The following is a 24,379-nucleotide window of genomic DNA, read 5'->3' as shown; positions in this document are numbered from 1 at the left end:
TAGCCATGAGCACTTAACCCTCCCTCCATGGTCACCTGGCAGTGGCTGTGGGAGCTGTACTGGGGCCTAGACGGGGAAGGAAGGGTTTGTGGAAGCCACTGCTTTAGATACCTGTTAGTTTGTGCAACCTGCAGTTGTATTTCTTTTCAAGTTAACAATGAGGGAATATCTCCTGCTGTGCAGAGCCCAGGACTCTTAAATGGCCTTTCTCATCTCTTCCCGAAGGTTAGTCCCTTGCTTTCTTTGTACATCACTCAGCAACAGATTTTTGACCCTTTGCAGATTAATCTGCATATTTCAGAGCATGTAAATGGATCTAAATTAAGTTGCAGATAATAACATGCATATCCCATGCTTTGAATGTCCTGGAAAGGACTTTAGAAACATCAGACTACGTAGAACATATTTTTCTGCATTTATTTCTTGCATTGGTGTAAAAAGACAGGGATTTTGAGAGCTGGATGAATATGACAATAGCAGAGCATAATTTTAAATTGATAAATGAGAAGAACAAACCATGGTAACATAATGCCCCCTATGGTTTGTAAGGCAGTATGTACAACAGCTTTAAGGGCAATGCTTCCCTACATACCTTCTCTTAGAATCAGAATTATATGTTGTGCTCCTCAGCTAGAGAGGAAAAAATACCTGATTGGATTTTATTAATAAATAGGTCAGATACTGTTAATTCAGACGCTTTAAATCTCCTCCTTCTTTTTGGAGATTCAAAGCAATTGGATCAAAAGTGGTTTTGAGTGATGTAGAAGCAGCTGAGCTTACTGCACTCTTTCGGCAGCCAGCCAGGGTGGGAAAGCATCCCGGGGGAAGGCAGGACCGGCCCGGAGTGAAGCGCTCTGTAATTGAGGGAACGGCCGCTTGATGGCAACATCCTACCGCACATGGGGACCGGTGCCGGGGGACCGCGGAGCCGGGGGCACGCACGGTCACAGGACACGGCGTGGCTTCTGCAGAACGACTGCACGTAAGGCTCTCATCCGCCGGGTGCTGCGTGTGTCTGGACGGAATGTCCGCTCACGAATTCCCTTGTTGGACGGTTTCGTTTAGCATGTTGGTGGTCCTTCAGGAAGCCGGCCCTTTCCAGCAGGGTGGGCAGAACATGTTTGCAGAGTGGGGAGTCAGCCCAGCAGTAAGTTGTGCAGGAGGTAACGTTTAAATAATGATAGGACATTTTGCTGATAAATTAGTGCTCGTTTTTTGTCCTGCTACCCCATGTCCCATTTAAAGGCAAGCCTTCCCTCTTGTTCCCCTCCTTCCCTTTATGGTCTCATGGTGCCAGTGAGGGCAGAAGCAGCATCTCAGACCTGGGAGAGAAGCAAACCTGCCCGTTCAAGCACTGTGGGGGGAGAGCAGTGCCCGGCTGGGCAGCCCTGCCCTGCACCTGCCGGGGATGCTCAGGGAGCTCCATGCAGGGCAGTGAAGTGATCCAAGACCGAAACTGGATTAAATTAATTATGCCCACCTCTGAGCTGTGGATTGGGAAACACCCTAGGACTGGTTCTCTTTCAGTTCCCACAGAGCTCACAAATTCATTTTTAAGCCTTCGCAGTGAGAAAAGAAACGGCTGATCCTTGTATGGTGGTGGGCTCAGGGGAGACCCACAGGTGCCTAGCAGTGCACATGTAAAGTGAGAAGAAAATCTGTGAGGGTTGTTGCACGTCTCCAAGGAGCCCTGAAGAAAATGTGTACAAGCTAGATATTCAAGCAAGTTGGCTTTGTGTCACATGGTGCAGGAGATATCTCCCAGCCCCAATGTTTGAAGATCGTGTCTTGGATCGTTTTGTGTTTCAAGCCTTAATAACCTCAATTATGCATTTCTATTTCAGTAATTACTGAAAAAGTCATGGTTATCATATATTTATGTCTTTGCAATCTGGGTGCTGGGTGGGAGGGGAAAATACAGAGACAAAGTGAGAGTCACCGGCAATAACTGTTGCATGTTGTCAGAACATAATGAAAATTACTTTGGTCTTGTGCTTTTAAGATGGACTCCTGCTAGTAAAGTGTAGGCAGACTGATTAAAGAGTAAGTACAATTAGAACTCTGGAAAACCCCAGACATTTCATTTCACTGACATTTTAGGATAATATGATGATAGTAATATATAATAATATAATGATTATTATTATAATAAGCCTCTTGCTACCTTTCAGGTGCTGCCAAGTGCATACCTGGAGCATGGAATGCCTCTTCCTTACTTCTGCAACAGTCATTTATGTGTTGGGCTGGGACTGAAAATACATGTCACAGGTAAAATTGCCACAGCTAAGGTTGGACAAATGGTTGGTATTTCAGCTACTGGTCCATGGGCATATATACAGTTAAAATTTAAAATCCATGAAAAGACATAATCACAAGGTTTGTGAAAAATGAGGCAGTTTTCCTTCTCTTAATGACGGAGATCTCAAATGAGTTGAGTTGTCAATGGGAGAGCAAGAGGTTATATACTTTTCCATAATCTATAAAGCTTCTTCAGAATCATGTCATTAGCTTTCCTGGGGCAGAGCACAGCAGAGCTAATAATGCAATTATGGTTCATGTAGTTAAAGTATGCTATTGATATTTTTTTTTTCCCAGGAGGCCTTAATTTCTGGCAGTTCTAATCATCTTCATTGTACAGCTGTATGGATTCCATGTTTCACTCTGAGGGAAATAAAATTGCAAATAAATACCATCTTTCCTGATGTCTCTGTAAATGCCAGATTTAGTAACCATTAACCAAATGTTGGAGTCTATAAAATGTAGTGTATAGTTCTGTGTGTATATATATGTATAGAGAGAGAGAGGCCACATTCACATACCAGTCACCAGAACATAACCAGAGCAAACTATTATGCTGGAATAAACAAGAGTAGAATTTCCTCTAATATTTCATTATTCTCATTTCTTGCTGCTGTAATTAATTACATTTTCCGGTTTTGGCATGCTAGGTCTCTCTCTGTCTTTCTACTGTATTCAGGCTGTAAGTATTAGAGTAAAATAGTATAATTACCACATAAAAATGGGGTGTGTGTGTTTAGCAGGAGGGACATTCTTCTTTTAACTTCCCATTCTTTTGAAAAAATCTGGAACTTGGAGTTCTGTATCTTTACCTGATACACAATGAGACTGGCAAGCATAGGTTAATTAAGATGTTATTTATTCTATTATTAAGCATTAATTTAGTACTCCCATTAATGAAAAATCACTTTAAAAATTCTATCTGTGCCAATCCCCACTACAGCAAAAATATCAATCCTGAGATGTTGAAACCCTAATTAAAAAACATAAAATATGAAATAAGGATGTTGCCTGCTTCTGTGGTCTCAGTCTTCCATGATGAAGGTTCTTCTGAGAGGATAGATTATTAGAGCAATGAATCTATGAAGGGACTGCCCTGTTTTCTTTTGTGGGGGGGAAAGTTTCTCTGAACTTCTGTATTTCTTCTGAGTAAACTACCAAAGACATTACAAAGCCTTTAGAAAAGACACATGATAAAGCGATGATAAGGCTTGTTAATAATTTTGCTGACATTCATCCTTCTTTAACATGCCTGGGACATAAATAGTAGGAAATAAACACAGAGAATAATTGCTATTAGGTGCCCGAAGAAAAAACAAAGGTATGAGAGGGACATGCTAATTAGGCTTCCTTGATGGACCACATGGAGATGAAAAGGAGATGAAAATAAAAATAAAGCAGACAAAGCTGAAGTATTTAGACAGCATTGCAAGAAATTGTTGTCTGTGACAATGAACTCTCCATGATGTTAAAGTCTTTAGAGACGATATCCATCATTTTCCTGCATACATCAGAGGCAGGGTAGCACCAGGGTTTCACTTTGGGGTCTCATGGGATATCCAGCAGTACTGATCAATCCTAAGGGAGCTGGGACAGGGAGACAGCCGGACCAACTTCCCACCAGACTGTCTTACTATGGAAATAGAGCAGCTCCTGCCATTCCCCTCTCTGTGCTGGCTGGAGGAGAGAGGAACTGTGCAGCCATCAGCTGGCAGACGTGTTAGGGAAGTTCACATGGCTTTTCCACGCCAATGCATATTTTTAAGTTGTTCAACTCTTTCTAAAAACTCTATTCTTGGTAATAGTTTTTCTGTTACGTAATAACTGTTTTGGCTTCTATACTTCAGTAAAGCATTGAAAATACTCAGCCTGGGAGTTTGAAAGACGTAAGCAAAATGCTGTCAAGACATACTAATTAGAAAAATTGTGCACACACAACCTCCTAGGGTTCACTTTTGCTCTCATTTGTTTTACAGATGGTGCTAGGTCAAAGAAGCAGCCTGTCTTTGCAGGACAAGCAGTTCTGAAGTTCTGAGCATCTCTACATTTTCATCTATGCAGAAGTTTTCTCCTTAGCTTTTTTTGCTTACCTAAGCCATTGGTGATTTGCTTACGTTTTCCTCTCCTCTTTTACTTCGTATAACAGGAAACATGCAAAGTGCTTTGCTGGAATTAAAAGTACAAATTTGTTGCTTTTGGAATCAAGAACAAATGGAAAAACTTGTGGGGTTTTTTTTTCTTTTTGTTCTTTGCCAGTAACTGACCTGTGATACAGGAAGAGAGGAATATAAAATAAACTTGGAAAAAAGAATTAGGTTTCCACATCTGCTTTAAGCAGACTAATGCATGAACATGTCTATAAAAATGAGTGATGGGACCAGTAGGAAAGTGACCACTCAGTGACCACTGAATGGTCCAGGCAAACTGAGGCACAAAATTCCTGCTGTGCAGCTTAGTGTCCTGGATGAGTTCCTAGGATTTTATTTGACCCAGTTGGGATGCTAATGGATAACTTTTATTATATGGTTTTTCTGGAAAACCACAGAGGGTAAGGATTGTAATAAATTCCATGTGTTACCCCTATTGGTTATCAGTAGAAAATAATACAAAAAATAAAATTACCTGGAATTCTGCAAGAACTAATTTTTTTAGTGGGCCACTACCACCCCTTCAGTAGGTAGAATGTCCTAAATGCAGTAAATGAAAAACCAAAACATTTTCAAATTAAAAGAAAACACCAATAGTTGTGCTGTACTATTGGGTAGAATTTCAAACCATTGATACTAAATGTAGAAAACAAATTGGATTGAGATTCTTAATTCCTTTTATTATTTTTTTAGGGGATGAAAAGCTTTATCAGAACTAAGCTCATCTAAAACTTATTATTCTTTCAGTATGCTAATTAATAGAGCAGGATCATGGATTTGTTAATTAAAATAAGATACCTCAGGGAAACTGAAATTAATTTTGCTGTCCTAATAGAGTTACCATTACGCCATTAAATCTTATGGATGTCTTACCCACTTCTCTTCTTTTCCTTTTCTCAACAAGTAAAAAAATGGTTTATTTAGTTTGAATTTAGAATCAGAATATTGAATGGTGACTTTCTGAAAAAAGTGGAGAAGATCAACCAATAATCTTGGAATAGCTTGGTTTTCCAAAAATGCTGGAATGCAGCCTTCATGTGAGTGTCAGGACTGATCACCTCATGTGCTCTGAATGAGCACAAAACTGTTCACCTTTGGGTCACCAGGTCTGAGCTGCTCTGTGTAACTTGTTAACAGTCACTTCAGCAGCCTGCTAGAATAACCTGGTAGTGTTGGCTTATATTCTTCAGAGCTAGAACTAGCAAAACTCGGCTGCTGGGCAGGCATTGTAATGATTGCTAGATATATTGCACCTTAAATGGAATGTCTTCCACGGATGGAAGGTGGTATCTGACAGCAGATCCTGTGGTGCACTGGGTATGTCCGTGTTGGTGATTTAGTTCATACAGAGTATTTTAGGGGAATCTCCTGGTCATCCCTACCTGCAGTGCTTGAGAGTAGTTTTGGCTCAGTCCTTCAGTGTGCAGACTGATTCCTGCTAGTGGGACCAAATTGGAAGATAAGCTCCAGGAGCACACCAAAAGGTTTTCAGCTGAAGAGCCACCCAAGAGCCGAAGCAAAGCCCAGAGGCACCAAGCACGGTGAGCCCTGGGTGTCTCCTCTTTGTGCAGGGTTGCTGCTGCTGTGCTGTGCTCTTGGTTAACAAGGGTAGAGTTTGGGTTGACCAGATCTCACCTGGACCTGCCTTGGCAGGAACTCTTACTGCTGGCCTGAGAGTTGATGCCAAGCTTGACTTCAAAGTTAGTCATTTTTCCAGAAGGAAAAGCAGCTGGAATAGCCTCAGTGTTTTCTGATACTCTGACTTTTCAGTACTCTTGCTTCCAATTTAGTTTCAGAGGAGAGAAAGGGAGAAGGAGGGGTAAATGTCAGAGAAGTACTAGTTTTTCTTCTACAGCAAAGCACAATTCTTCTAATTTTGCTTGATGAATTTTCAAGGCCATCAAAGAAATTCTCCGTAATCACCAAGAGTGTTAATTGCAATTTGTATCCAAGACTTCTGTCATTCAATGTACTAGAAGACAAAAATAATCTTACTAATATACCAGTGTATACTGTCTACTTTATTATTTTATTATAGGCTTAAATGTGTGAAATTTAGTTAGAGACAAGCACTAAATCTAATTTTTAGGGACTGCTGAGCAGTTGCAGTTTGGTTAGTCCTGTGAAAGCTTCTGACTTCCCAGGAAGAATGTCTGCTGTTTGCTTTCAGCCTGTGAAGTGTTCAGAGGCATTGGTTACATGTAAGGACAAGCAGGATGCAGTTCTGTTACTGTTCAGTCTGTGTTTAATCAGCAAACAGAATTTGAGGTGTTTTGTGAATTTCAGTTGAACTCAGCAGATGGTTTCAAGTAAAAAATAACAACAGGTGAAATTAATTTCAGCCTCTCAAAATAGATTAATGACAGTTTACTAAACTAAGCAGAAAAGTATCCTAAAATATCTTTGTTTCCAATACACACTTAAATCAAGTAAACTCTGTACCTCTAGTGTGCTCTTGCTACAGAGCTATAAAGTTATTCTTTCTCACACTCAAACTCAATTAATATTAAAGGATATTTATCTGGACCAGAATAGATCTTCAGGATAGATTCACCTTCAGGATAAATGTAAAAAAAGATTCCCTGAGAGTGTTCATTATTTACAACAAAATCACTCGGAAGCGAGAGACCAGTTTGAAAATTTCGCCATGACCAGTGACGAGTTTTGGTACAGGTTTTGGCGCAAGACATACTCAGGTCTTCTATGCTGCTCCTTCCTGACCTTATTTTTTGCTTAAATCGCATGGTCTGCTTACATAAATCAGTCTCTTGATGGCCACACTTCCTCTACTTGCATTCTAAAACCGCTTAATGTGATTAAAGTCTAAATATTTGGTTCTGGTGTTGAATTCAGATTTTGGACTGATTGCTTTGTGCAGCTGTTTCAGAACTGGTAGGAAACCAGGACATGCATGAGCTTAGTGACAGTGCCACAGCCCCTTGAAGGTTGTATTTTTATAAGAACAAGATTTTAGAGAGTATTAAAAAAACCAAAATCTCAATGCAACAGAAACCCACCTCCAAAAAAAACCCCTGACAAAACCAAAAACCAAACACATTTGTTCCCCCAAAACCCCCCAAACAGACAAACCCCATGCCAAGACTTTCTTTTTTTCCCTGTGTCACGATTTGTTATGGAACCTGCTTTATGAATTTCCAGTGGATGGTTGTATTTTGCTGACATCTATATTTAGTTTCTGATCCACATCAATACTTGCTGGGGGTAGCACTAAAACTTCTGATACATATTCAGTACCATGTGCCACCTCTAAACACAAATGCTTGAAAGGTTTCTTCCCTTACACAGTCACTTTAAGATTGCTATTTTGATCCCATTTCTCCCAGTTGAGTTAAATGCAAAATAAAGATCAGGTTGCTGGAGAGTTGTTCTGTTAAAGATTGCATTTTGCTGTTAATTGGTGCACGACAGACACCTTGTGTAACAGCTACCTGGCAGTGCTACCTCAGGAGGCAGATCCGCAGCGTGTGCGCTCCGTGCGCTGCCGGCACCGGCACCTGCCTGCGGAATTCCAGCGTGATTGCAGATGTCCTTGGAGGGGAGGAGTTCCTGGAGGCACCAGCTGAAGCAAGATGCCTCACAAACAAAAGTTCAAGGTGAGAACCCTACTAGATGCGGCTGATTTAAGAAATTGGTTATTTTTTTTTCTCTCCAGTGCAGAAAGCAGTACTGGGTAAAATAATGTAACTTGGGGCTTGTAATTGCACGGGGTCACACTCTGATAGTTATGATCATGCTCAGCATTTCTCCCTGTGCTAAAGGGAAGATAAGGGAAGAAAGAAGGCTATAATATTTCCTATTTAAAAAAAAAAAAATTTTGCAATAACAATGTGTTTTAATGCTGGTCACAATTGATATTTTGAGGAAAGGAAATTTAGAATGGAAACTGATTGGTGATGACCCCTCTCAGCAGCAGGGAAGCTCAGGCTTTGCCTAGTGATGTTCAGGTGCATTTTCTGATGCTTGTGTACTGCTCTTAGGCTGCTGCAGGATGGCACAGGGTGCCCCTGGCTGCCTGTAGCTCATGAAGGGCCGGTGAGCTCTCTTGCCTGAACTTGTGGAGATTGTGGGGACAAGGGGAGGGGCAGTTTCTTCTTACCTGGAGGAGTCTGTAGTGATACAGTGGGGAAAGGGGAGTGTCATCTTCTCCCTGCTGAGTACAAGGACAAAAACCTCACACCAGGTTTGTGGAGCAGTTTTCTGAGCAGCAGGGAGCAGGACGAGAAATCAAACAGCTTTTCCTAATACTTTGAAATTTGTTACTGTCTCCTGTTTTTCTCTGAAGCTGTTTTTTTGAAACCATTGCCATATTCCTGCTGTGCTGCCTGTAGAAAATGGAAGAGTGATTAGGCTCCAGAGAAACAGCATCTATTCTGAGCCATATGACATTTTTACTCTCTTGATCCACCTGGTTGACTATTACTACATGCTTTCTGGAGGAAAATCTGTGTTCTGTTTCTGTGCTGGGGACAAGGATGTCTTAGTCCTTGGATAAGTTTCCTACAGGCTGCAGTAATTTATGTAATAACCATTAACTGCAGTGGTGTTTGTACATCAGCTCAGCAGGGATGGATCTCTGGGCTTTTGTGGAAATGGTAGTTATAGAAAAGATGCAATTTTTCTTTGAGGATAAAAGGAAGGTGTTAGATGTATAAGCTCCTCCAGCCAAGTGCTGCTTGCCCTGATCTGAATAGGCTCATTGATTTTGATGGATCCATGCTAACTTGTGCCTTCTAAGGATTTGCCCATCAATTTTTATCAGCTTTACAGCATAGGATGGAGCAAGAATATTTTAGAGGTAGCAGGAATATATGTATGTAGACTCAATTTCTTTTTCCCTTTTCCCCCCTTTTTTTCGTTTTGCTTTTCTTTTTAATAGCTGTGAATATGTTTCAGATGTCCAGCATATTCATGCTGAGGAAGGTAGTGTGCTCTATTTTAGTGCTCAGATTCTGACTGGTAGAGTCAGTGTAGGCAGTGATATCCCTCCCCTGAGCCTTCTTCAAGGGGCAGAGGCAGCGAATTCAGTGTCTTGGTGAAATTCTCCTTTGGGTGCTGCTGCTCTGATTCCTGGAGGCCCTAAAATAGGGTTAGAAGTAGCAGCACACACTTCTTTAAATGTTTGTCCTCCTTTCTTGAGTATTCTTCCTGTGCTTATTTAAAGGGCACCAAAGAATGGCTGTCTTTGTGCCTGAATAAATATGATTAAGTCTTCTGTACCTGATGTCTTAGTGAGAATGCTTTTAATCATGGCAGGAGCCAGTTTAGACCAATATATGAGTATTTATTTAAAAAAAAAAAAAAAAAAAAAAAGCAGCACACCAAAAATTCAGATTTAAAGAAATTATTAAATACGTGATTTTACTTGTAAGGACTTGTGCCAGTGCAAGACCATTGTTTGCAAATCCTTCAGAAATCTACTGATATAATCTACTCAAATTATTGCTTTGGAATAAAACAATAGGAATGGGGTAAAAGGAGACATTGTAAAAGATGTGGAAATTGGTGGAAAAAAAAGAAAAAACCATAAAATGTACTTAAAGCCAAGTTGTATATCTTTCTGTTACTTATTTACTGCAATTGTGCAAATAATGTCAGAAACATTACTTCTTTGGGGCAGAACTATTTCAGGGAAATGTTTATTTCATGAGTGGCAGGAAAATGAAACCTGGCTCCTGCAGAGAGGGGAACCTTCCCATGCTGCCAGGACAGCTCTTGGCTGGAGCCTGTGCCAGGGCAGCAGCAGCAGCTCCCAGCACAGCCACGGCTGCAGGAGGGACTGGCCCCTGCTAGAGGCACAAGTGCAGCACAGGCTTTGCCTGAGTCCTCCTCGAGTCAGCAGATGAACCACTTGGACTTCTCAAAAAGCGCTTTTTAAATGTTTGAAATGTCTTCTTTCAGTATTTAAGTTTTTAGTGTGTTTTGTCTGTTTGAGGCACTTTTCTTAATGTATTATGATTGTTTTATTCATTGACAGAATTATTGGGACTTTTTTTTTCCCTTTAATTTTCTGGGAGGTAAAATAACCCTTTATTCATTTTCAGAGGTAAACGAGTGCCATCTCATCTGAACTTTCATCTGTAATTTTTAAAGATAGGTTTATTATATTTATCCAGAGCTTTCCCTGTATTTTTTCTTCTTTTTTTAGGCTTTGTGCCTGCTCTTGGGGTTATAACCTGTGCTCCAAAGAAGCCCATCCTTGACAGGGAGAAAGGAAGCAAAAACTTGTGGTCATTCTTAATTGTTATTTCCAGTTATGTCAAACTTCCTCCTAATCCAGAGGGCTTTGTTCAGTACCCATTGTTCAGTTACCAAAATTTTTGCCTCTCTCACTTCTCTGGTTGTTTCCAGGTGTGAGCACAGCAGGGTCTGGCTCCTAGGTTGGCCTGTGCTTGCCACTGCACCCAGGGAGTTCTCAAGTAGGTAATGATAAAGTCCTGGGAAATTTCACATAGCCAAATCCATAAGTAGAGCTGAGGCTCTTGCATTTGCTACTATAGTCTCTGAAAATCAGTTTCCATATAATTTGGGGGTTTTTTTGGGATGGGTTTTCCGTATTCTTCCTTCTGAGAATCCTCATCAGCATCTTCCTGAGCTGTAAATTCTGGAATTTAATCTGCTCCACCATGCTTCTGCAGACAGATTCAAACCAGTGGAACTTGCAGTAGCAGAGAGGACAGAAAATGGTGCCCAGCACCTCCTTCTGCTCTGCTGGGCTCTGTGCATAGGCTTTGCCATTCTTGCAGCTGTGCATCATAGCTGCCTGCAGATCACATCTGCCTGATGATCTCCGCAGCAACTTGGGCACTCAAGGCAGGAATATGAGCTGGTAAGTCAAGGTTACTCTCCCTCCTTCTCCTTGTCTTCTCCTCCCAGTGCAATGGGGATAATTACATGTGTCACGGTTTTGGACAGTGCTTGTCTAGAGCAAAGCACTGCCAGACTGTTTTAATTCTCCAAATCCAGTTCAAGCACCTCTCATGGTTCAGCAGAACCCCGCGTGGATGTGAGTGTTGGGGGGACATAGTGGTGGGGGAATGTACAGGATGATTTTCTGGGGCTAGGTATAGGCATGACATCCCTTGGAGGACATCCCTTGCCTGATGTTACATGGATGGAATACAGTGAGAAATCCAAGGCAGCTTTTTCTGCTTTGTGCACAGAAAATGTTGTTTGGGGTCAGCAGTAGGGAAATCATAGAGTCATAGAGCGGGCCTGGGTTGGAAGGGGTCTGAAAGATGATCTATTTCCAACCCCCCTGACTTGGACAGGGACACCTTTTCCTAGACCAGGTGCTCCATCCACCCTGGCTTTAAACGCTTCTAGGGACGGGCCATCCACAACTCCATTAGCTCCTCTGTCTTTACTGGATACCCTGAAGAAGTGGCAACTCAAACACTGAACTGAAAAGACAGAACCTTTGTACTCCCAGAATAAATACACACCTTATAAAGCTAAATGAGTTCATTTAGCCAGCGGGTACATTTCAGCTTTGTCTCTCCGCGCTGGCAAAACTCTTTTCCCTCTTTGCATTGGTGCACACGCCTGGCCCTGGCTCGGCGTTGCCCGGGTCTCCGGGAGCCTCTCCCCCCGTGGCCCGGCTCAGCCAGTGCCGCGCTCCGCCCGTGAGGACCGCGCCGCGCCTCCCGTGCTCTGGGAGCTGATCGCGAGCAGACAGACACCTTCTGAAGTTCTGTGCATGCTGTGCGCTTTTTTTATTTGCTGCAACAAGAAAAGCCTTTTCTTTTAACCTGGCTTCCTTTGAAGAAGTAACTCAGGAAGCTTCATGGCCTCTCAAGGTAAGTGCATCTCTAGTCTGTGTTTTTAGATCATGTTTACAGAAAACTACAGTCTTGTGCATTTCCAGCAATCAGCAGTTGGCTGGAATGAATGTTTCAGGCTAAAACCACATCAGTCAAAGCACAGTAGTTTTGTCTCCCTTTAATTTTTCAGCATCCAAGAGGCTCCTAAGGAGACTAAAATCTATACTGGGATGAATATTTGAAGAAAATATGTTATAAAATGTTAGCCTCTGCGTTCAGTCAGAAAATTTAATGCTTGTATCTTTGTGTTTAAACCTGTCTCTACAGAATGCCTGGGAAGGGTGGATACTGAGCCAAGGGTACCACTATTTTTGCACACTTCTTCCCTATTCCACTTTGAAAATACTACATCAGCAAATGCTTTTCACGTTCAAAACTGGCCAGAGACCTGATAACCGCATATGAAAAATAATACTTGAAGAATAACTGAATTCAATCAGATTAGTCCTGTCTGGGTGCATCTTTGTCATGTACTGACTTTAGCAGTAGCCAGTTGAGTACTCAGAGCTATGGGCAAGCATGCAACATCTAATCTAATCAGCCAATTAATTTTGTCCAGGTTTTCAAATACTTAAACTGAGCAGAAGGATACAACTAGCTTTTTCTCTTTAACATGAGTGCAACTCCACAGAGGTCATGCTGTTGGCACGTGCAGAGGCAGGTGTTGGCCCAGGCTGAAAGTTTGCCAAATGTTTATCCCTCTTTTTTGCCCTCAAAATACTCAAGGAATTCTGCATTTAGAGCACTAAAAGGTACACAGGAGCAAGCAGGTTTTAGAGCATTTTTGTACTCTGACAATATAGGGGTTTTAAAAAAAATTTTGCTTAGCTTTAGCCATATAAAAGAAATCTAGTTTTGCCTATTTTTGATGTATATGAGTTAGGAGAAACAGTTAGGTAGTAATGGTATGGAATATGGGTTTTAGTGTGAAGAAATGAGACAGTACACCTCTTTTAGGAACACGTAACTCTACAAATTATGTTTGTACAGAATACTCACTGTATCATATGGTAACTTTTAAGATTTTCCATACTAGTAATGAAATGGGAATCATCCACAAAAATAGACAAAGTGTCAGACTAGCTCAAATTGTCATTAATATTTAATGTATTTACTGTTTGATTTTTGTATAGCTTAAAATTTGACAGGTAGAACTGCAATTTGTTGTCTTTTTTTCTCTTTATTATTCAAGAATAACGCTAACACTTGGCTACTTCGTGGCATTTCATGTAACAACAAGAGTTACGGCAGGAACAGAACCCTGTGAGGTAAAATGATGCAGAAGAGCAGATAAAATATTTATTACCCAGTTATACATTTTTAAAAGCCAGCAACAAATTCAAAGGGGTTGCTTCTTCCTGTGGTCTCAGACTTTGAAAGAAAGCAGTGGCTGCAAAGACAAATTAAGATGAAAACGTGATTGAGTGATGAATCTTTCACAGTGAGTTCAAATAATACTAAAAGATCTCATTTAAACCCACAACAGCAAAAGAGAGAGTCGGACTTAGAGCCAAAATTCCTTCTGGACCTCAAACCCCATTGTGCCTAAGTATTGTCACACATGAGATAAAAACAATCAGTTTGGGGACTGCTTTCCTGCTGAATCACAGGGGCTCAGCTCAGTATAAGGATTTGCCATTTATATGGGGAGAGCTTCAGTTTGCTCCTCCTTGTTCCTGCAGAACCAGTGTTGCTGAAGGCTGAGGAACAATGTGCCTGGAAAAACCAGTTGGAGTTTTTTGGAAAACCGATGGTTAAGGTGCTCACTGTGCTCTGGGAGACAGTGTCTGTGCCTGTGGAGGGGTGTGGATGTACAGGTGCCTGTGGTAGTAAATGCTCTTGCTACCTTCACAGCACCGGCCGGGGTGCTGATTACCATCGCTGTGTGCTAAAGGACTTGTTTGTGACAGCAAACCAGAAAACACAGCACAATGATATCTGATCTATTCACTAAGATAATAATAAGCCACTATAAGAGGCTGTGTAGACTTTGATATCAGGGTTGTAACATCCATCTTGGGGAGTCTGAGCTCCCTGGAAAAGTTATCTCTAATTAGAGAAATTATGGGTGCCCTCAGGATGCTGGAAAGCATCTTGCTGTGAGCCAGCCCTCAGCAGCTCAGGGCACACAGGGCAGCTCACAGGGAGCAGGGCTGGGCAACCTGTGCTGAGGGGCTTCTGGCCACCCTGTGTGTGAGTCCAGGCCAGCTCCAGCCTTGTCACACAGGCTCTGTGCTCACCAGCTGTCAGAGCAGATCAGGTGCCCTCCAAGACCACATCTCCTCATTTAGCTTCATCTGCCGTGATTCCTCTTTGCGTATTCTAGGGCAGCTTTATAATCAGCGTGCTCCATGTGTGGGACCATCAGGAGATTCCTTTTGGGTCCTCACTCCTGACCTGAACCGAAGTACTGATACAGTCACATGAAGAATGATGTTATTCCAGCTTTGATCCAAGAAGCTTGCTGCTCTTTTGTCCTGATATTTCTGGCGTTTTTTCTGTTTTTTTCTTCTGCAGAATCTCAGGGACAAACCAAGCCAATCTTTAAGGATTACCTGCCTGGTTCTTCTGACATTCCTCAACAGAATATGCCTGTTGAACCAACAAGTCTCTGGAAGCAAACGTCACACACTCATAACTTGCCACCTGGTCTGGAGTACCTGAACCAGGTCCTGAATCTTTCTGAATGTTAGAATTGTTTTCCTTCTACATTGCTTTGATACCCTGGAGGATGAGGTTTGGGTTTTTCTCCTTGGGGGAGGGGTAGTTTGAGGTGGGGAGGCTTTTTTGTTGTTTGATATTACTACGAAATAAGGAACATAGGAGAAACAAGCTTTTTCTTCATTGCTACCATTCACTTTATAGAAATTAGATTAACCTTAGTCCAAGTGGCTACAAACTTGAGTTAACTCTGTGTAGGGAAGAAAGTGCTAATGCCTGAGAGAGGAAGGTGCTTGGAAATGGAAGCAGAGAAGTAGGTCATAGGTGGGGAAGAAAAATGAATGCTTAAGTCATCTCCAGCCTACTGCTGAAGATGTGGCTGTTCCTTTTGCTCTGTGAAACCTCTCAGCTCCTGGAGCTCAGAGCACTGATTGTCTGCGACTCTGCTCCAGAAGTTTCATCTTTCCCTGAACATTTTTAGCAGGGGGATTACTCCCTGCTGTTGCTTTGACACTGACTGAGGTTTGCATTTCACATGTGGCTGGATTGTGCCACTCCTGCATGCTGAGTAAGGTGTCGCACATTCTGCCTGGTATGGGCAGGGACAGAGTCAGGCCCCCAGCGTAGTTAGATCATGGTTCTGATCCATCTCTGTTGTGTTTGCATTTTGGTGATGCTGGGCAATGTTTGCTTCACTCAAGATGGGTATTTTAGGCATACATTATTTCTGGTAGTTTTGTACAGAAGCAGAAATTGAGCGTATTTTATATTTGGAGCTAAGTTACCTAGATACCTAATGAAATGGGGAGACTGTTCAGAAACAGTCTTTCATGTGGAGTGATGATTTTCATTTCAAGATGCTCAAACACAAAATTATATGTGTTGTCAATTACATGAGCATTTGCTTACAGACTGGAAGCTACATTTTTTAGTCTAAAAGTGATTGTGATAGTAAGTACTTGGCAGGTTATGTATTCGGGCTCCTGTATGAACGTGAATTACACCTCAGATTTACGCAGACTATGTGGGCAAGCAAATACTATCACTCCATTTTATGGAAGCTTTGCATCTGACATTAAGACAAAAGAGCAGGTCACTCTCAGAGCTGTAAGTGGAACTGAAGACCTCATTCATGCTTGTTCTTGGCCTGTGCTGCAGCCTTGCTAATTATTCTCAATTTTCTCTGCTCTGAAAAGTGGGAAGCATGTGTGCCATGCTGATTGTTGGCGTGTACCCACAGCTCGAGTTTCTGTGCATTGCAGAACGTTTTGGTGTGTGATGCTGAAGCCACACTGGCTGTGTGACTAATGAAACAGGCCCCTACAGGATAGATGGGAACATAAAGGAGATCCCACCAGCAGGGAGAGGGCTGCCTGCAGAATGTATGTGGGATTCACAGCTGCTAGGGTAATCCCTTGGGATTTATCCTCATGGACTAAGAGATTTTCATGTAATTAAATGCTCAAGTGAAGATGTTTCTAGCAGAGCTTGGAATTATTTATGCCACTGGGAAGACTTCTGGAAGATTGTGCGTCATTCTAGTGCTGTGTGTAATGGAGGAAGGTGGGTCCAAACTGGAACAGGCACAGAGAGGTGCTACTGGAAGGCTATGGGGAATAGAGAACCTCCTTTAAAACAGGACTCCATCTGTTTCATCTGTAGACTAAAAACAATACAATTGGAGAGGAAACCATGGCTGAGTGCCTAGGAGAGTAAACTGTGGGAAAGAGATATATTTAATTTATAGAATGACATTACTGGAAGAAAGATTATATAGAGAATGGTTGTGAATAAATACAGAATAACAAATAGAAATTACATTCTCCAGCAGGAGTGGGCAAGATAACTGGATAGATTTGAGAAAGCTGATTATATTTCTCAATAAGACCATGATATGTTTGAAATAAAGATCCAAATTTAGTCAGTCTCAGAGACATCCCTACAATTTTACTCTAAATAGAAACCCAGGGATTGGATAAGAGGAAAGGAAAATATGTTTGCTGTAGGTAAAGGCTAGGTATAAATATTTCACTCTGCAGACCCACACCCAGAGTCAGTTCAGGTGAAGGAATGATTCCAATCAGCTGCTTGAGGTGCACCAGAGAAGGGCAGAAAACTGCTTCTGCCTCAGCAAGCACAAGCCATGTTTTCTGTCTATCACTCTTGAAATAACTTTCTATGAAAAAAGTTACCTAAACCTTGTTATTATCTTCCAGATTACAGCCATAACTCAAAGAATTGTTCAACATCCATAACAAAAATTGAAGGAACCTTTTCCCACAGCAAGAATAGACAGGTGAAACCTTGGAGAAGAATTGTCTGAGTAGCTCAGCTGCATGTTGTTCCACCATTCAGGTTTAACCACTTTTGTAAAAAACTTCTGCATTTAGAATTGGTTAGACTGATCAGATATAAATTTGATGCCAACAGAACTGAATACTGAGAATTAGCTGTGTATAAGGAATTTTAACATATCTGAGCTCAAGAGGACCAGACCCTTGTTAAACCAAAGGGCTTTGGGTGCTTTCAAATCCAAGTGCAGAATTCCCTCAATCCACAAATGCCCCAGTAAAAATGCATCAGAATAACTGCCTTGCAGAAACCAGTGAAAGGCAAAACAAGGATAACAAGTGGTACTGCTGTGTTGTCTCCACATTGTTTACATATTGTGCACAGCAAACCAAGACACAGACCAAAATCACTCAAAGCTTTTAACAATTCGGGCTCATTAATTTTCTTTTCTCTGTGAAAGTCTACATGAGGCAAAGAAATCCATATTAAAATCAATACTAAAATATTAAAATAGCCCTACCATCTTTAACTTGTTTATTCTCTTTCCATCAGCAGAGCCCTCCCCATGAGCTCCAAGAGCTCTCTCACGAGACCCCAACAACAAACAGTAAAGATTTTTGGGAGAATATTTTTACATCTAAATATTTATTATTATTTCAATTACTGGCATACACATTTCAGAGATTAATGAAAGGGATGAAGAAGTTCCTCTTTTTACCAGGTTTTCTTTGCAGCCTGAACTAGCTGCAGGAGCTGACTAGAAGTGACAAATGGCTGCAACAGTTCGAATATGTACCAGGCAAGATTTATCAATTATAAAATATCCAGGCACTGGAGAGCTGTGACATGCTGGTCTCAGAAGGTCGCTGTGTGCTTTGTGTCTGCAGCTGTGAGTAATGGCCACACCCTGTGCCAGGCATTTGCCCATCAGGAAAAGAGATTGGTAAAGCCTAAAACTGTCACATAAAACAACCATAAAAAGTCACATAAAACTGAAAGGTAGTCTGAAATTAAGTCTTGCTGGTTTTATAATGCTAACAACTGTTCTCCAAGAAAGAATAATGTCAGAGGGATGATAAGCACAGCAAAGCTGGGTATCATGGCAAGCAGTTTTTCTCCTGCATTTTTAACCAGCTCATGGGAGATGATAGTTTCAGCCACCTGAAGGTTTTGCTCTTGCTTTGTTCATTCTGGTACCCTGGCATGACCATTTGCCAGATTTAGGGTGAAGGAGTCTTGTTCCTGAGATCAGAGTGTTAAAGCTGGTGTGTGCTGTCGTTGGCATCCCCTGACTGCCTTGCTGGGCTGCTCCAGCAGGGCCCTTTGGGGTGTGGCCACTGTACATTTTGAGCTTGAGCCAAGGCTCACTCACTCCTGCACTGCCATGGTGCCCAGCACCAACCTTGTATCTGGGATAAGGGGCTTCCCCTCTGCCAAAGAGGAGCAACAGGAGCAAGAAGTGAATTCTGCTGCTTGCACACAGCTTTCTGTTGCTGTTGCCTTCTTATTCCCCCAGTGAAGATTATTTTTCATTAAACATGTGGGTGAATTACATGGCCACAGCACAGTAATGTCACATTCCTCAGCCATAATTTCAGAGAGAAGTCTGAAGTGTGACTTGAGCAAGCCTTCAGGCACCCAGCCTGTGCACCTCTGGAAGGAAAGAAATCTTGATAACAGGAAGGTGAGCGATAAAAATAGATGACCACTGGCAGCCCCAGACCTATCCAAGACCCACCATCTTGTTTATTTTTTTTTTAAACAGCTGGACCAGATAATTATTCATCAGCAAGTGGAGCTTCTGGAAGGTATGATGCAATCCTTGTCACCCTTTAACAGTGCTGGTACATGGGTGTCTCCAAAAGGCATCCAAGTCTTGCCCCCAGCTCACTGAAGTCACTGTGAACCCTCCTGCTGCCCTTGTGTCAGGCTGTTCTGTAGTGATAGTGTGGGGAAGACTCACTTTATTGTTTGCCTGTTCTACAGCAAACCACTGAGGGGTGAGTAATCTCTACAACAGTCTTAAATTCTCTCCCTCAGACGACTCCCTCTCAGTGTTACTAAAGTTTAACCATCTTTACAATCCATGGAAAAATTTTTTGCCTTTAACAATAACTAGCATACTATGAGAAACAAAGCAAATAGAGAAAGGAAGGTCAGAAAACAGAAAATGAAGCAAAAGGTTTTCTAATTACTTAGTTTCTCAGAATTGCAAAGTACTGAACAGTTGTTAAGTTCTGCCAGTTAAACGTTGTCAAATGTATTTCTCCCATTCAAAATGGTTTTGGCCTGATTCTCAAATGATCTGCTGGGTGAAAGCTTTCTCATTGAAGTGGGTCAGTCTCAGGATGTTACTTTTCACAGATGATGAAGTAAGAAAAGCCCCAAACAAAAACTCAGGATCTGAATTCTCTTTTGTGATATGTACTTTAGTGTACAGCAAATCAAAGTGTGAATTAATTCCTTCAAGATAAAGACCTTGCACTATTATTTCCTTATACTTGTATATTTTCTTTGTGTTGCTACTTCAAAACAATTTTTTAAACAATCTTTCTCATAGACATTTAGAATAAATGCTCATATATGTATATATCCACTAACATTATACTAAGGTAGTAAAAAACATTATATAAGTTAATGTTCTACTTGTTTTGCTTTATTAGCCATACTCGGCACAGAGACCTCCAGCAAATATGAGATAAAAAACCATTTGGGACAAAGAGTTTACTTTGCAGTGGAAGAGAACGGCTGCTTTGACCGCCAGCTGTGCTCGCCTCTAAGGTCTTTCACCATAAGGATTGCGGATAACACGGGACGGGAGGTGATCCGAGTCATCAGGCCCTTGAGGTGCAACAGCTGCTGGTTCCCCTGCTTCCTGCAGGAGGTGAGGGAATCCCAAGTGCCTTTTGTCCCAGCATCTCGCTGTGCAGCTCCTCGAGGGTGGCAGGAAGGAGTTCAGGAATTCACAGGCCCCCCTCAGCCCGGAGACTGCAGGGAGGCCTTTAAGTAGAAGTCTTCATAAATGAGTTCTGTTCCCAGTGTACCTCCTCCCTTCCATGGGACCTGGCTTTGCTGACATCCCACACAAAGCTTTGGTGTCTGGTGATGTCTCTCCAGTCTAACACCCCAAAACACCGCTTGCCCTGACACAGAGAGAGGTCACCCACTGGGCTCCAGGAGGGTGAAGGATGGAAACTCCCTGGAGGCCACTGGGATGAGTGGGTGTGGCTGGGAAGCCGCTCTCTAAGGAAGCTGAGGCTTCACTCTGTGGATCTGCCTCTTCCGGGCCATATATCTCTGGGAAATTGCAGAACATGGATGTAAGCTGCTTGGAGTGAAAAATGCAGATCCCATATAGCATCAGGTCTTTCCTCCATGTTTTTTGACTCTCCTTCACTCAGATATCTTTCTTGTGTTATAAAAACGTTTTACAGGTTAGCTCATCCACTTACCTTCCTAGCACTGCATCAGGATTTTTGAAGAGAAGGTCCTTTGGTAGTACAGCTACTTAAAAAAAGCTTATAGGATACTCTCTGAATACAGTAACAGTTTTTTTTCCCAGTTTAGAGATTTTATAGTCTTATATCGTACATAAGATTTTGGCTTCTGGTGCAGCTTTTGAGCTTCATATTGTCCACTATATTTAAAAACACCCTTAGACAGTTTTGCAATATCCACCATGTTTGGTAACATGGTATGTTACTATATTTGGTAAAGAAATATTTTGTCATTCTATAAACAATACTCTATCATGGAAAAATAAGTTAATATAAAATCAGCTAAACACATTTTTTGTTGTTGTTTTCTTTTGTTTGCTAGTTAGAAGTTCAGTCTCCACCAGGTACAATAGCTGGGTACGTTGTACAGAACTGGGACCCTTTTCTGCCAAAGTTTACTATACAGAATCAAAGTAAAGAAGATGTACTAAAAATAATTGGCCCGTGTGCAACTTGTGGCTGTTTTGATGATGTTGACTTTGAGGTATGTTTTTTACAAGTGTTAACAATTTAAAGGTTTTGCTACTTGGAATAAATTTCTCAGATGAGAGGGAGAGTGGGAGATACTTGAAGAAACCCCGAACAGAGTTTTCTGATGTGAACAAAGTGCTTTGCCTTAGTCAAGAATCATAAAGGAATTTTTGGGTTTATCAACTCATTATCCAAATCAGAAGACTCCAGTGCATACTGTCTGAAATTTCAGTATACTCTGAAAAACAATGCAGGTGGCTGCATAATGGAGAGGATATCTGTCCCCTGAGGGGACAGTGGTCCACAGCAGTGTGGCTAGGAGAGTATAAAAAACGTGAGACAGGAAAAAACCCACAGCACTGTGAAAGAAAGACAAAACTGGCATAAACTTTCACAATTGCTTTCTCCCACTTTTTGTCAGCTCTAAAGATGCTGATGTTTCCAAACTTGAGACCCTTTCTTGTGTGCCACTCGTAAAGGGTTTTGACACTAATAGAACATTGCAGCAATAAGTATAAAAGGAGAACCTGACAACTATAGCATACTCTGCATGTCAGGACAGAGTCATTAATTCTGTGGAGATGTCATCAGTGTGCACTTGATTTGTTTACATCTATGTCTGTTCCTGTTTTTTCTTTGTGCAGGTAAAAGCTCTCAATGAGATGACAACGATTGGCAAAATTTCCAAGTATTGGTCTGGATTTGTCAACAACATCTTTACCAACACTGCCAACTTTGGGATCCAGGTTCCTGTAGATCTTGATGTGAGGATCAAGGCAGTAATGATTGGTGCTTGTTTCCTCATTGTAAGTGTGCAAGGTGGAGAGGCAGACCCCTAGAGACCTGCAGACCAGGGCCAAAGGGGCTCTTGCTGTCAGCTGAGAGCTACAAAGTGCAGGAGCAGTGGAAAGCCAAACCCGATATCTAAAAGATAAATTAACTGAAAAACTTCTAATTTTTATGTTTTTGATTTTTAAAAAAGTGTTTAAATTTTTGTTTATTAAACAGTTTAGGTAATATTACACATGCAGTTCAGTATTTTGTATGTCAGGATCAAACCTCAACATATTTGTCAAACCTTCCAAACTCCCCCAAACCCCTTACCACGTTTGAACAAGTGTATGAACCAAAAAAAAAAGTTACGTTGTTTCTAATGGTGATTTCAAACCAATTCAATAGTTCTGTTGAGTATTGCATGTAAGACCTTCAGGTCATATAAAAATTCCTACAAAAATTCTCTCATGAAGGTAATTGTAAGAATTATATGAGAAGGAGAATACTCAGTGCTAGGGGTTAAGTTAAAGTTGCGTGTTTTCTAGAATTAGAAATTGATATTTGCTGTGTAGTTCTTTTGCCAATGTAACTGTGTTAACATGAAGTGGTTTCAAAATAATCTGTGATACTTACATCAGAGAATATAAACCAAAATTACAATACTGTTTAAATTATTCACTGGAAAGTGTTTGCTTCAAAATTCCGTCAACAATTCAGGAATTTTGCTTTTAGTAGAATAGAAATGGCAGTTAAGATTTTTGGATTGTCCCCTCCAAAACTCCTGTTTCTCAGAGGCAGTGATAAAAAGTGACTGACTAATATAATTACTTAATGTAACAAAAGCCTACAAGTAAGACTTTTGATAGTAATTGTTGCATTTTTGTGCCTTCCATATCTAATTCACAGTTTGTTTATTTGTAGGACTTAATGTTCTTTGAAAACTCTTTGGATGGATTATAACAAGATGACAGAAACAATGAAATATGCAGAATGTGTTTCAGTAGGTAAAAATGAACATTAATTGATCTTCTTGCTTTGAAGACTTACACATTTCTAATTCTTTTTCATTTTCTTCCAGAAATCACTTGAGCTTTGGACATGATTTTGAACTGCAAAAATCCTTGTTCCTTATAGGAAAAGACAGGGAGCTAACGATTATGTTTATTAAAATATGTCTCATGTAAATAATAATTTCCCACTTACATTTTATATGTGCTGTAGCTAAACACATAATTTTCACACAGAGCACCGTTGCTTTGGAACAGTGCTATTCTCTTCTTTCTCTTTTGATGTTCCTGCATGGGAAATCATGAAAGATTAGATGAAGGCTTGCAGCATCACTGATGAAAGTCTATGTTTAGAGAAGCCTTTGATGTTTTGCAAGTGCTGGTACCAGCTACTAACCACATGAGGGTGTGTTCTGGGGGTTTTGCTTTTTTATAATTTTAGAAGTAATTTTCTGATTTGTTATTTAATTACCAGTAGCAAACTGATACTGAAAGTAGCAAATATAAAGACATACCCAATGGGAAGATCAAGATGTTACCTGTTTCACTGAGTTGGAAGAAGGGAAGTTACGTTTGCTAGTAAATTAATTTTGTGACAAAGATTGTTTTAATGAGTGGCAGCCAGAAATTCAGCTTCCAGCCCTAGACTTGGGAAGGTAAGCTTTATTCAGAAAATCTGGTATTCCACTATTTCCACTAAAGGCAGGCCATAGATAAAGTTTGAGAAATTGTCCTCTGTATGCTAGGGGCTCACAAATCACTTCCCTTTGTACTACGCAGTGTTAAGGATCTTTGCTGCCATCTACTCAAGTCTTTCCTTGAAAGGTTTGTTCCTCTTTGTAATATCCGGTGGCTGATAATTTTTCATTCAGACTTGCTAATGGCCATCCTAGAACAGAATTACTCTATTCCTTTGGCAAGCTCAAGTACTTTCTATGATGACTGCGCAGAAGGAGCTTTTTGTAGTTCAGCAGTTTTACACAGCTGTTCATTCCTGCAGTCACACGTCATCATACTGTTCCCAAACATTCCCACAAACAGGCTTTTGCTAATACAAACTTCCTTTGTAGGAACTATATATATGCAGGACAAAACCAGATTTTTTTGCTGTTTTTGCAAAGTGTTTGCTCTATGAGCTTGCTTATGCCTCTCAAAAACTTCAGCAGGTCCTTCAAGAAGCAAACCAGTACCATAAAATATTGGTGGCAAACCAAATTGCTCTCATAGTCGCCAGTCAAGTTTCTAAGGGGAACATTTTACAAATCACTAAAAATGCTGGAGATTTTTTTTTTTTTTTTTTACTGTCAACCAGTAATTCAGTTCTTGCAAACAACCAACACATCAACGGAAAGAGAGGAGATAATGAATAATTCATAAAAATGAAAAAGAGC

At 41.0% G+C, this 24,379-nt stretch overlaps 1 protein-coding gene across 1 annotated transcript; it reads left to right on the top strand.

The window, feature by feature from the left end:
- Window positions 1-899: 899 nt before the first annotated feature.
- Window positions 900-22,941, top strand: LOC309576610 (phospholipid scramblase family member 5-like; the record flags this gene model as incomplete). Its single annotated transcript, XM_082288019.1, has 12 exons — window positions 900-982; window positions 1,066-1,147; window positions 7,875-8,059; window positions 9,343-9,422; window positions 13,969-14,097; window positions 14,613-14,693; window positions 14,804-14,955; window positions 19,005-19,047; window positions 19,903-20,123; window positions 21,059-21,220; window positions 21,852-22,013; window positions 22,903-22,941. The coding sequence occupies 12 exons, from the start codon at window positions 900-902 to the stop codon at window positions 22,939-22,941; spliced, it is 1,419 nt and encodes a 472-aa protein (XP_082144145.1).
- Between the last annotated feature and the right edge of the window lie 1,438 nt (window positions 22,942-24,379).

The sequence above is a fragment of the Coloeus monedula genome (genome assembly GCF_965178545.1).
Source record: "Coloeus monedula genome assembly, chromosome: 10".
In the NCBI taxonomy this organism is placed as follows: domain Eukaryota; kingdom Metazoa; phylum Chordata; class Aves; order Passeriformes; family Corvidae; genus Coloeus; species Coloeus monedula.
This window is presented reverse-complemented; position numbering and strand designations above follow the sequence as displayed.